This window comes from Lampetra fluviatilis, chromosome 26 (genome assembly GCF_964198595.1).
Source record: "Lampetra fluviatilis chromosome 26, kcLamFluv1.1, whole genome shotgun sequence".
Taxonomy (NCBI): Eukaryota; Metazoa; Chordata; class Hyperoartia; order Petromyzontiformes; family Petromyzontidae; genus Lampetra; species Lampetra fluviatilis.
In genome coordinates this window covers 3,035,166-3,049,432 of record NC_136300.1, presented here as the reverse complement: position 1 = coordinate 3,049,432, position 14,267 = coordinate 3,035,166, and the positions used below count along the sequence as shown (strand labels likewise).

Below are 14,267 nucleotides of genomic sequence, written 5' to 3'. Positions count from 1 at the left end.
ATAATACTGCGAAAATACATTTAAGTTGTTTTTAATATGTAATGTTATCTTTTTGCCATGCATTCCTCAAAGCAATGCTGGTGTCATGTTGTGCAATACCCAGATATGCAGATCACACGAGGTATAATGTAATTAAAATATTAGGCATTGTGTCATCATATGTCACACGCCTTTAATCCAGTGCTTTGTCGGGGAAAAACATTTGGTGGATGGCCGCTTTTTATAAAGAAAACTCTAAAAGTGCCTTGACATCGAAGGTATCCAAATGATGGCAGTAGAGCAAAAGGATTAAACATTATATTCTTGGTTCTTTCGGTAAAGTCACGTGACTTTATTATTTTATTATTTCCCTTATACATGACTTTACCGAAAGAACCAAGAATATGAATTCCTGCAGTCACGAAAACTTTAAATCGAAAGATTAAACATTAATTAACCTTTTCAGTATTTACCCTCTCGTATGCGTGGGTGTTCTCTAGGTCCTCCGATGTCCACCTCTGTCCAACACAATCATATAATTGGCCAAACATCTTAATTTCAGGACCACCGTGAAATTAAAAGTCCTGCGACTTCGACATATGGGTAGAGGACATTACAATGTTTGGACGTATCCAAGCACACCACTATTTTTCCCCCGTTGAAGTCGTAAACCTGCTGCCGTTACTTCTCTGCTCAATATAGTCTCAACTCAAGACTCACAATTTATACTGGTAGGAGCCTCCTGGTTACACCAGCCCACAGGGGATTATTGTGTCCGTCGTGCAGTGAGGGGAGGGTGGGGAGGGGCTGGGTGGGGGTGGGAGGGGTGGGGCTGGGTGGGGAGGGGCTGGTCACCCCGTGGTGCCCTTATAAAGCTCAACGTTTAACCTACTCACTCCGGCTTGTGCCTGCCCTCACAGTCGGGCATATTTGCGGAATACACCACGCCGCCGTTGACCCTGGTCATTGACCGAGCAACCCAACGTTCCTACCAGCTCCCACCGCAGGAATGTGTTATACCAACAATCACCCTTGGCCAGGCGATCAATCCTCAGGGCAGAGCAATGTCAAAGTGGTCGTGTACGTGTATCGGAACGTGCGTGGCTTACACGGTGGGTGTTAAACCACCGGGTGGCGCTGTAGACCGTGAGTTTGCCTGTGATGGGATGCAGAGGTCGCAAACGGGTTTTGATTCCTTACCCGTACCCGGCCGCACCAGGGTCGCAAACGGGTACCCGTACCCGGCCGGGTAGGGGTAGGGTATCGGGTACCTGATTGCGACCTCTGGGATGAAGCCATGTTGCAGGCGTGGGTGGGTTGATTCTAGGAACTTGAATTGTGAGAAGAGACAAGACGTTGGGAAATGAGTGACAAACAGTTACTCACCAGTGACTCACGGCATACCCGTACCCGGCCGCACCAGGGTCGCAAACGGGTACCCACTGGCTCTAGCTGACACAATGTCTCCGGGACATCTGTGAAAAAAGAGCTCGATAGCTCATCGGATTCCTCCAGTATGAATATTCTGATTCTGTTTCGCTCTTCGGAAGATCTGTTAAACAACGGGCATTGTTGCATTCCGTTGTTGGGCGTGCGCGCTGCTCCAGCATCAGTGGAGGCACGAGTGATGCTCTATGTAAGGTCACCGGCTCGCATTTGGGGGGGGGGGGGGGGCTCCTCCGCCCCCCACCTGCCCCCCACCCCTCGTTTACGTTGTGGTCGATGGTTGTGTGCATTCGCCCTCATCTGACCGAGGGGGAAAGTTGGGCCGGACGTTTGATATTTCAGTTTAACACGTAGGCTTTCGCGACCAATATTGTTCATAATCAACGATTTTTGGGTTTAGATCGCGTTATTTATAAATGTGTCGTAACCCTCCACCACCCGACACGGCCAATCAGTAAAAAAGTGTCACGTTGACAAAAGACAAATAGTTCACTGCTTTAGCCCACCGGTGTGTTGAAGCGTGAAACCACAACATTTACAATTTGAGTACGACGTTTCGCTGGTAATTGCATCCAGCATCATCGGGCAATTCGCCATTCTGGCGAATTGCGATGCATCATCGGGCAATTCGCCATTCTGGCGAATTGCGATGCTGGATGCAATTACCAGCGAAACGTCGTACTCAAATTGTAAATGTTGTGGTTTCACGCTTCAACACACCGGTTGGCTAAAGCAGTGAACTATTTGTCTTTTGTCAACGTGACACTTTTTTACTGATTGGCCGTGTCGGGTGGTGGAGGGTTACGACACATTTATAAATAACGCGATCTAAACCCAAAAATCGTTGATTATGTTTGATATTTCGTTTGCCTTGCCTACATATTCCAGTAGTAATGGTGTGGCTAAGATGCTTTGGGTTTTTTTTGCCGTTATAGCGTTACCGTTACATCGGATTTTTATTGGATTAACAGCGTCGTAGTCTGTTATAGGATCGTTCTTTTTGTGATTTGATAGCGAAACCAGCGGGCAACGCTGCACCGCCACGCGGCCAAACAATGTGGGGCCGCTTCTTGGAGGGCTTCTTTGCCTGCCCTCCGCGTCGCCTTCGCCCTCTCGATCTCCGTCCCAAGGGGAGCGAGCGAACGTGTCCTGGAGGATGGCCCGCTTAGCAACGCAGATCTGATGCCCGAATGTCGTCAAATCTCCCAAGCCGAAGCAGGCGTCTTGTGAAGCTCGTGTTTGGACTTGAAACTAGAAACTATTTTTAAGCTTTGAATTATTTTTTATTTTGCCATATCAGGTCGACTGAACGAGCTACGTAGCTATTTTTTTTCAGAAGCGACCTGACCACAAATGAAAGCTCAACGAGGTGGATTATCATGTGGAAATATATAGCAGCGAAATATTCTATGAACTGCATGTTGATTCTAAATGTGGAGGGAAACGTTTGAGAACCCGGAGGAAAATCCACGCGACCACGGGGAGAGAAACACGCAGACTCCAAATATACAACAGGCGTCAGGGTCGGGATCGAACCCACAAACCTCCTGCATACCAGGCGAGAGAGTTAACATCTCGCCACCACCTCCATGAGCATAAGGGTCAGCATTGCAATACTGTATTGCCAAATCTATCGTTATACAGTACTTATGTGGCCCCACGTATCTGTCCCACCCCCACCATTGTCACCAACCCACATTAACCGGGGTGCCGGCTTAAAACAACGCTCACAACCAACGCGGGTTTGGGGTAGGCACTCATTCAGCATGGGATTGACAGAGGGCCTGTACATGTAATGTTGTGTGGACGCATGGGCGCTGTCCAAGCGAGAAACAGCAAGAGAGCTGTCCCGGCTACCATGTCGCACAGCATCCCTTCGCCAGCCTCTGCCGTCGGCGGAGTGAGACATCGGTTAAACCTTCACGGCATTAACTGGACAGCCAATTGAGGTTAATTTGTTTTCTTTTCGAATTATGTATACACGTGCGCAGCACCGAGTAAACGGCCCGACGCCCGAAACCCCAAAGCGCGCTTTTGATAAACACGTTTTTTTTAAATTAAAAGGCATTGCATTTCCTGAACTGGCTCCTGTGGGTTTTGAACAGAGCACCTTTATCCTTAAAGACATTTAGTATGAACTTGTACAGTGGAGGAGTTAAGTAACTCGAGCATACTCAGCACACAAATCACGACTTACTGTGGTGTTGAAAGCTCGTTTTGCGGAAGGGTTACATCCACAGCGGAGACGGAGCGTGCATCGCGGGGACGGCAGCGAAATTGGGAGAACTTTATCCAGCAGTGGATAGATCGTGGCTGCCTGTGTAACAGTCCTCCATAACGGTGCCCACATCAGCACCCCCCCACCTCGTGCTACATAACGACGTGAATTCCCTTCACCGACTTGACCGGGAGTAACCGTGCGGGGTGGAGATAGGAGATTGGGGGCTGGAGATGAGGAGACGTGGTCCGAAATGCGACGATACGCGACTGGTGGCTGGGAATGAGGTGACGGGGGATGAGGCTCAGGGAACGGGAGAGGGGAGCGTGGGGTTCAGAGAGCACGTCGGTGAGTGACGGGAGGAGAGAGCGGCGTATGAAGGAGGGAGCTGCGTGCGTGACAAGAGTTGGAATAAACGGACCGATAGCCTAACCTGTTGTATAGCACGTGTTGGTGCGGACAATGTCCGCTACACCAGTATGAACATTATCGGCCATTGTGGAGATATTCTGGGTAAAAATGTGAAACTAAAATAGACTTCCATGCATCGCGCGCTTTCAGACGCGCTTCTGCGGCCGTCTGGAATGGTCTTCCTTCAGGTATTAGGAAGCCACTGGAGCTATGCACTTTTAAATTTTGATTTAAAACATTTATTTAAGAACTGTTGCTTGTGTTTAGTTTGTTGTCATTCTCCCACACCTCCCGATGAGCGCGGATGGTTACGTACGGTGCAAAAGAAGTTCACCATACATACTAAAAGCAGCATTGATTTAAAGTATGTTCTTTTTGTTATTTTATTTGAACCTATCTACGTGACTTTACCGAAAAACCCAAGAATATTAATTCCTGCAGTCACGAAAGCATTAACTCAAGATTCATGCGAACTCTACAGCAATTTTGACTTTTTTGGGTTTCATCACAGCCTGCTGGTTTAACAGGCGTTATTGGCAAGCACTCTCCATCTCCTCCCTCAAACACAATGGGCCATCAGCTGGCGATGAAACGCGAGGGACCCATTTCCGCTGGTTGCAGGATCGGAACTTTATTTGCGATCACGGTGGGCGGGCACACATTGCGTCTCAACGACATCACGAGGATCACCGACAGGGGATACCAAGCCAGCAGCGGGGCGCGGTTTGTAACGGAGACGACACGGACACGTCACATCTCACATGCGGTCCAGCGCGAGACAGAGGTGACACGCTGCCAGGTCTTCCCGGCCTCCTCCCCATTCACTGCATTTCTACCACCGCACGTGTTTTTGCATTTACCAATGTCCCTTCTTAAACACAAATTGGCGTTGTTGCAAACTGCAGGCACCCGACGTTTGGTGAACACGACGCGAGTGCGGCAGAATGCCGTCCGCAACGCGCGTTCCCGCGTGACCCAAGTGCCGATTCAAACTTGGAGACATGGAGACCTTGTGTGTAAAACTGTACCACGTGTGGTCCTGACGTGACCCAAGTGTTGACTGGAATTCAACACGATCTTGTGTCCCATGCGTAGATGGGGCCGACGATGAATGTTAATGGCCAGCGATCGTGTGTATAGGTGTACGTGTGTATAGGTGTACGTACGTATAGGTGTACGTGTGTATAGGTGTACTTGTGTATAGGTGTACGTGTGTATAGGTGTACGTGTGTATAGGTGTACGTGTGTATAGGTGTACGTGTGTATAGGTGTACGTGTGTATAGGTGTACGTGTGTATGGGTGTACGTGTGTATGGGTGTACGTGTGTATGGGTGTACGTGTGTATGGGTGTACGTGTGTATAGGTGTACGTGTGTATAGGTGTACGTGTGTATAGGTGTACGTGTGCTTCTCGCACAACAGCGACAATTTCAATCGGCGCCGCGTCCCGCGGGACTTGTTTACCAAACATCTGGTGCGTGTGGCGTGCCACGACTCGCGTTTGAAAGGTTACATTGGGAAAACTCGTAAAGTACTGTGGTTGGTTGCAACAAAGGAATGGAGGATGGGAAATGCTGGGTTTATGCGAGTCTCACTCCAGTACGTTACCACAAACATGAAGGGGCAGTGGGGAACATGAGACAGTTGGAACGTCATCACAATCAGACAACCATCACCACCACCACCATATCCACCATCGTCATCATCACAACTGTCACTGTCATTCTTGAGGTTTGCAGAGGCCGGCAAGAAGAACATGCGAATAAGCTCGTGAGATATTGGTGATATACAAACTCAAGGTGACATTAGATTGGTCTCCAAAAGCCCCCTTGGGGAAATCAAGTCATTCAACTTTAACCAGCAATTTCCCAAAAACTCGACCACAGTCTACGAGTCCTTACTCGTATCCCAAAATTCCAAGCCTTAAATGAGTTCCAATAACATGTGAGAATTCATGCTCAAAAACAACAAACACCACACACACACATAGCGATGGACATGAGCTTCCTTCTAAAGGATGGAAATGTTTCTACGCGCCAGTGGCGCTGTGCGCAGAGCTTACAAGCCACACGGAGATTCAAGAAGCTTGTTCAAAAAGTGGCCACGTGCACCCTCTCCACGCGCGTGCACGCGGACCAATGGAGGGGTGACCGCTCGCCAAGGTGGAAATGTTCAACCGGACCACAGAGTGTGTGCACGTGCTCCACGCGTTCTCTAACAGGCAGTGGGTGGGGTGAGCGCGGGTGGGGTGAGCGCGGGTGGGGTGAGCGCGGGTGGGGTGAGCGCTGGTGGGGTGAGCGAGCCAACGAGATGGATCGGCGCTTCATAACGAGGGTCGGTGGAGGCGTCCATGGACGGCGTAACGCAGGGCTGGGGAACGTCCGGCCCGCGGGCCGTATAAGGCCCGCGATATCATTTGGTGTGGCCCTGCCAAGGCAACTGCAGGCGGGACTCGAAATTCAATAAATCTAGGAGCAAACCTGAAAAAGCAGTTGCGAGTAGCAACATCATCAATATCAGCTAACATCACACGCCTCACCAAAGAGAAGCAGTTCCAGCCATCGCATTAGGGGTGAGTTAATTAAATGTTTGACCAAATATAACAGGCTAATTTTTAAGTTGATAATTTTGTATGGCCCGCGAATGATGTTATACATATCCAAATGGCCCTTGGCAGAAAAAAGGTTCCCCACCCCTGGCGTAATGAGATGACGGTAGCCCGTCTTGCGAGGATACTCCTCCTCAAGCTTGACGTTCGCACGAACCTACACCTGCAGGGGTGTCGCACGCTGTGCGTTTCATCACGTTACCCCCCCCCCCCCACCCAATCGAGTGTAGATGGACGAGTGACAACGATTGTCCTTGCATGTCAAATGTTTATCGGTCTAACAACAACGGTGAGGTTTGAAGGCCTCCCCCATGAGCCTGAACGGCGTGGGTGGTAAGGCCCTCCTCCTCCAGCAGCAGAGAGACAAACAGGCAACGCACACGTCACATGCTTGCCACCGCGGTTGCCTGTGACAAACGTCTCGCAAGCAAAACGATCGATCACAAGCCGAGCTAACCTCGCCGGGGTATTACAGAAGATTGGAGGGGAGAGGGGACACCCTGGTCAGTCCGCATCTCATTACGCCGCGCCTCCCCCAGCACCCCGCAGCCCACGCCCGAACGGAAGAGGCCGACACGTCCGGTGGAACACAACACCCCCAACCCCGTGGTGCGAGCACGAAGAACGGCGTGTCAGAGCTTGGCGGAGACGCTGGAGGGGGGGGGGCGGCGGTGCTGGCTCGCACGCGCCTAGTCACTGCCGGTGCTGCTTGATGAAGCCGATGAGGCCATTGGTGGAGGAGTCGTGGGAGGTGACCTCTCCCGGCGAGGTCAGCTCCGGCTCGATGGCCTTGGCCAGCTGCTTGCCCAACTCCACACTGCGGCGGCGAGGCGGACGGAGGTGGGAGACAGTGGGGGGGGGGGGGGGAGGGTTAGTTGCGGGCGCCAGCGAGAGGCCGCACAAGTTGGGAACAGAAGTTTTCCATGCGCCCTGCTACAGAGAGAGCAATTCGAGTGACATGACAGTCAAACCCAATATTTGACAATTCTCAAAGCGGGAATTGAGCAAAATTAAGTGCAGAACCAAATCGCGTGCGATTGTTCTACTGCAGTCATTGGTGACCAGGCTGAGACCATTAACGCACGACACGAGAGAAAACCCAATTTTATCATGAGCAGCTGCCTGGACTCGACAAACTGAGTTTGTTGTCCTTCCCCCGCACCTCCGATTAGCACGGTTGGCTACGTATGGTGCAAAAGAAGTTCAACATACATACAAACCCGGGATCACAGCTGAGCACTCCGACCTCTGAGCCACACAGCACACCTCTCCCCTCTAAGGTGAAACTTGAAACACGCGGCAAGGTACTCACCCCCACTGATCGTAGCTGTTCACGTCCCAGATGACGCCCTGGATGAAGATCTTGTGCTCGTACATGGCTGTCAAGACACGAAGACACACAGCCTGGTTAGCCTGCAACACATGGCATCAGAGTCAGACGCAAGCCGCAAGTAACTGCCTCGGCCTAATTGAATATCTCTTCTCAATTAAATAGACACTCGTGCATGTATGTTGAACTTCTTTTTGTTCCGTATGTAGCCAACCATGCTCATCGGAGGTGCGGGGGAAGGACAACAGACTAAACACAAAAAGCAACTTTCTAAAGAAATGAGTTTTCGATCTAGATTTACAAGTTCATAGCTCCAGTGTAATCTACAATCACAGACGATTACAACCAGATGCATCACTGACGTTAAGTGCAATGAACAATTTGACCCTCCCCTCCCTCTGCAATTCACGAATCAAGATGAAGAAAAAAAACTAGTTTTACATTGTGGGTGGGCGGAGCCTCTTGTGGCTGCAGGGGTCACGCGAAACATTGATTCGCGTAAACAATCAATTCTCACACGTCAGCGTATCCGCGAGCGTAAAAAAAAATAGTCCATTTCAAATCGAGGAATCCACTCTTGATTACACGCCCGCTCCGTTAAGGGTAGCAGCGTTGCGTCCTGCTACCGGAATAAATGGTCAGTTTGTAACCGACACACCTGTCGCTAAATTAGTGACCGGAAAATAACAAAACGGCAAAGCAAGCGTGGGTTCCACACTCGGCATAAGCGCCTCTCCCGCATTTCTTAAGGCGATCGTTTCATCGCTCCATTGTCACCAACGAACGCACACAAAAAAAGTCGCGGACGTGATTGACTTCGGTTCAGCCCGACCCAGACATGAACACTTATCGGCAGATGAGCAGAGCACAAAGCTTTCGAGCAGCTTGCACGGACTCGGAGCACGGTCCAGGGCTTGTGGCAATACAGGCCCTTTTAAATAAAGGACATCAAGGGAATATCTCAAACTTCACAGCGACTGCTTACTCCATGAGCCAGAGCAAAAATTGGTACCAGGTGGGGTGGCATAACTTTAAAGTCGTACAGATTGATTAATACGGCTAATTCGCGTGAATCACTTGATAACCCCACTAATTTTAAATGTTTATCAAACAATCCACTGTTCGTGACCACAGAGATATTGGAACCACTGAAGATTGAAGTAGTTACGGTGTTTCAGGTGATACCTCCAAGTCAAATATCTCGTCTGGGCTCATGGACTACATTCCGAGCTTGGAGAAAAAAAAAAGTCTTCGCCTTGCGTTTGCCTCGATGCCAACAGCAACAGGCGAGCGATACGCGGTTAGCGATGAACGTTGGGCGTTTGGTTCATCCATAGCCCAGGTGTCACACGCAGCCTACCGATCAGAGCCCCCAGCATGAAGGGCGTGAGCTTGTTGAAGACAATCGAATTGGTCGGGCGGTTCCCCTCAAACACCTGCAATGACAGCGGCGTCAGCGTGAGCACCACCAGCGCACAACTCTGCGACGGCAGCCGTGTCCCCAACCGCACCCCCGACCCGCTGCGGCACACCAGCACAGAGCGGCATCTGACCAACAAGTCGGCAGCGTGACACCTGGGCCCACAAGGTTCTGCATGCACATGTTTTCAGAATTCCATGAATGAGCATTTGGCTTGCGGGTGGAAAGCAAAGTACCCGGATAAACCCCCCCCTAAGCACACAAGAGAACAATGAGCAAGAGAAGGATCAAGGAATCAATTTCATGTCAGGCCGCGTCTTTATCGCCTCGCGGCCCCGGTGGATTTGGAAGTTTCACAAATGCGCGATCGATCAACGCTCGCCCCCAAAGTAACGGATTGCAGGCGTGCACCACCATCAGCTCCACTCGACGGTTTGCTCGTGCTGGTAATGACGAGAGTAAGGGGTAAGAATGAAGGACGATGCATTTATACGAAGTGCTGTCTTCCTGGACTGCAGTATCTTCTTCTTTCCATCACACGTGCCAATTTTTTGTATCAATGTAAATAACAAAGACACTCCCGCATAGCCTTCTCAGCCTTTTGAGGCAAGTGCTGTTAGCGAGCGCATGTGAAGGCACACGAGGGGGTTGGTAGCCAGCACCACGCCCGTATGCCTTTGTTATTTGAGGTTGAGTCAACCTAGGAGAGGCCCAGGACCAGTTCAGATAATCGTCACTGGTGTTAACCACGAGCGGGAATCGAACCCGTTCGCCGGGTTCGTAGCACGGCGCGCTAACCACCGCGCTACCACTCCCAACTATATATATACACACACACACTTCGATCCCAAGGCATTTAGAAACCTCGACCTGTTGACCTTTTTGGCCCCCGTGAGTGCGTGACCTTGTGGGGGAGGAGCTTCTCGAGCGCGGGGCCTGCTAGCCCGGCCCCCTGCAGCTCGGCGCGAGCCTCCTGCTCCGTCTTCCCCTTCATCAGCGCCTCCGTCTGCGCCAGGAAGTTCGCCAGCAAGATCTGAAACGGTGAGGGAGGAAAAAAAAATGTTGCATCGACGAAACCTTTCCTGTCAATCCGCTGCTGGCCTAAACGTCCGGAGAAAAAAATGTATTATTAAATCTATTCGCAAACTCAAATTGTGGCAATTTGTCGAATCCCTCGGTGGGTGGGAGGGGAGAGGGGAGGAATGTGACACGCGTATTGACGAGCACACACACACAAAAATAACAACAGTGAGTTTGGATTTTCAGTTGGTAGGTAAAAAAAACTAAATTGAATTGTTTGCCATGCGGCGAACCCCCTGTGCAGCAGGGCATGTACACGGTGTGTCTACGGTGAGAGTAAGGAGGCGGCAACTGTAAGGAAATTCAGGAGTACATTTGTGACACGACCTTTGCGTGTTACAGTTCTCTGTGGCAGGGTGGGGCACTGCAGGCTTTAATAGCTGTAATAGTTTCGCAAGGAAATATTTGGGTCCCATGTTAAGAGACTAGTGGCACGAATGCAATATACTAAACTATTTAAAACTTTTTTTATTTTACCAGGTAAGAGCCATTGAGCTATTTCATTCGTTTTCAGAAGCGACCTTGCCACAGATGATAGCTCAACGAAGTGGCTTATCACGTGTTTCTAAATGTGCAGGGGAAAACCGGAGGTCCCGGAGAAAAATCAACACGACCACGGGAGGAACATGCAAACTCCAAATATACAGTCGTCAGGGTCAGGATGGAACCCACGACCTCCTGCATACCAAGTGAGGTAGTTAACATCTCGCCACTGCAATATTATCATTGCCTGAACTAAATATACGAAGAAAACAAAACAGTGCACCAATGCACCATTGGCAACATACAAAAATTTACATAGACGGGCAAAGTTAAACGATACGTGTAAATTACACGCAAGCATTGTTAACAGAAACAGCATGTTGGGTAACATGAAACACATCATTCAAATCAAATGAAAATGAACCGAGCGATGCGATTCACGATCACTGGCACGGCATTCAGCTGAAATTTAATTCGGTTTGGCCTCCAAAATCCGGGGGTTAATGTCCCGGTAAGAGAGAGAGAGAAAAAAAAATCCTATACAAACTCATTTCTGGCAAATGTCGCCAGAATTTAATTGGAAAGAGAGCACTTGGGAAGCTTGTTTACCAAACTAATTTTAATTCATTTCCCGTAGCCACACAGCTGCGCGCGATGCCAAGTTGTTTTTCCATGTTCGACGCCCGTGTCTTATGCCCGAGCGCGCAGATTGAGTATCCCGCGATGAATGAAGCCACAGTCGGCGAGGGCTTGGCAGAGTGCTCTTTTCACTCGCACTCAACCGACGGGCCAGACGTTTCGCCCCCGCGGAACACGCCGGACCAATTACACGAAGGACTCGCCCCGCTGTTTTGTGGCCGGCAAAACAGCCCCTGCCCTGTGCCGGCGGCCGTACATGAAACGCACGCGATGGGTTTCGTGCACATTTATTTTTTAAATGGTGCCACACAAGGGCTTGCTTTTGCGCGACCCAGCGGAGGCGCGGACGGCGGTCGTCGTGCGGACGGGGGGCGAGCGGTCTGCGTGCGATTCGTCCAATCTCTTGCCGCGTTCCCCCGTTACCGTGTGGTGCAGGCCGTCTCGGATGGGGTGCTGCGTTTGAGCGGGGATGAGAAAGTCCGCCGGGATCATGCGGGTTCCTGCGCGAAAACAACCACCGCGGTTAGCGGGAACCTCGCTTCACCACCTCGGCATGTCGCTCGGCTTTTGCACGGAACTCAAACAAACTGTTGTTGCTCCGTTGTCGATTCACGGTCATTCCCCACACATAGTGCGCTCGCTCTGGGCCATTACCGACAAACGCAATGGTGCCGGTACCGCCCTATGTCCCATGATGCACCTTGGTGGATGAGCTAGTGCAGGGGTCGGCAACCTGCAGCTCCGGAGCCGAACGCGGCTCTTTGAGGACCGCTTCGTGGCGTTGTTATTTATTAAGGAACCCACCGTCTCGTATTCACATTGTATTGAGTCTCTTTTTTGTTATTTTGGTTGCCGACCACTGAGCTAGTAGAAGGTGCACCTTTACTGGCAGCGTCCCACATGCCGGGCACTCCCCACTCAGCAAAAATGTACAGTTGAAAAGAGACCAGAGGCTTTGGGACAAATCTCCACTGTGGGTTTGCACCATGGAACTTGAGTCAAGCCTGTACGTCCACCAATGCTGTATGTACGTATTTTGGAACTTCTTTCGCACCGTACGTAGCCAACCGTGCTAATCGGAGGTGCGGGGGCGAAGGACAACAAACTAAACACAAAAAGCAGTTTCTAAAGAAATGTTGGGCGAGCTCATACGAGTGGGCCACGCTCGCAAGCACCTTCACACAACGCGAAACCGTGATCAGGTGTGATCCCCCAACCACCGTCACACATTTTTCGATTTAAAGGTTTCGTGACTGAAGGGATTCATCTTCTAGGTTCTTTCGGTAAAGTCACGTAGAAGGGAAATAATAAAATAACGCAAGCAGCCGTCCTCAGGTGACGGTTGCTTGCGTTGTAGCCGAAACGTCGTGAGAATTATTTCATTATGTTTTATTTTTATTACTTTATTATTTCCCTTCTACGTGACTTTACCGAAAGAACCAAGAACACCGTCAAAACATGTGGACTTAACGGCGCCAGTGCCGCCCACCCCTTGGCCCACGGTGCACCTTGGTGGATGAGCTGGTAGAAGGCGTGTTGCCCGTTGGTGCCCGGCTCGCCCCACACGATGGGGCCCGTGCTGTAGTCTACGCGACGACCCGAGCTTGTGATGTACTTCCCGTTGGACTCCATGTCACCCTGGCACACGCGCAGGGAGGCGGCGTTTACCGTCTATACACACGAACAAGCGCGGCTCTTTTGTTTACTCCACTGCTGGATGAGGGCATCCCCACACCGGCTGCGAAGGGGTCGTGGTGGTTGTTTCGCCAGGGATTACAACCGGCATCATCAGGCGGCAGCCAGATTTGTGGAGAAATCCCCCTCCTGCTTCGTTCCTTCGAGGGATAGATGTGATGATGTCACTTGTGAGCCCTTCTAGTGTGAAGTGGGGGGGGGATTAATGAATGCCTATGAATTACAATGGGTATCCATTACCAGTTGGGTTATTTATATGGTAATCAACGTACATTATGCATTCCCATTATGCAAGCACATTGTTATTGTACCTCCTCGTTTGCGAGCACTAAAATAGCAGTACGCGTTATTATCTGTTCACAGGTAATCCCCATTGAAGTATGCTGACCTGTAGAGGCATGCATGTAAACCATGTATTACTGATGATTTGCTTTCAAGCAGCACTGAGTCTGTAGCTATCCGAACGGTTAACATGATTTAAATTTCTCTCAATTTCGATAGATTCTCGAATTAGTCTTGGCCAGCAGTAACTAGTTGTGCACAGAACTTCAACGTTATCAAAATCAATGGAGTGTCCTTGTTGGTACGTGTGTTCTGCCACTGCCGACAGTTGTATTTGGGAGTATTTCATGTTCCTTTGGTGTTCTTTTAGTCTTGATTTGAAGCTTTCGTGACTGCAGGAATCCATACTCTTTGGTTCTTTCGGTAAAGTCACGTAGGTAGAAAAATAAAAAAGATAAATACTACTTTTTCCCTGCCTACATGACTTTACCGAAAGAACCAAAGAGTATGTTCTTTTAGTCTCGTGCTGTTCATTCGTCCTGACCAAAATAGCATTTGCCACACGAGCAATTAATCCTGTACACACCTCATGTTAATAGCTTCGGTAATACATCTGAAGTACCAGATATTAAATTCAGCTTTTTATGTACCATGCCAAATCTGACTCGGATGTTTT

General features: G+C 50.0%; 1 protein-coding gene across 1 annotated transcript in view; it reads right to left on the bottom strand.

Moving 5' to 3' along the window:
• Nucleotides 1-4,665: 4,665 nt before the first annotated feature.
• The window catches only part of LOC144941964 (glucose-6-phosphate isomerase-like), a 30,749-nt gene continuing 21,147 nt past the window's right edge, over nucleotides 4,666-14,267 (bottom strand). The window contains exons 13-18 of the mRNA XM_078868526.1: nucleotides 13,123-13,252; nucleotides 12,038-12,114; nucleotides 10,317-10,445; nucleotides 9,353-9,428; nucleotides 7,975-8,041; nucleotides 4,666-7,479 (exon numbers count right to left, since the gene is read on the bottom strand). Coding sequence (XP_078724652.1) covers nucleotides 7,356-7,479; nucleotides 7,975-8,041; nucleotides 9,353-9,428; nucleotides 10,317-10,445; nucleotides 12,038-12,114; nucleotides 13,123-13,252 — 603 coding nt within the window. The 3' untranslated portion in view covers nucleotides 4,666-7,355. The remainder of the gene's footprint in view (nucleotides 7,480-7,974; nucleotides 8,042-9,352; nucleotides 9,429-10,316; nucleotides 10,446-12,037; nucleotides 12,115-13,122; nucleotides 13,253-14,267) is intronic.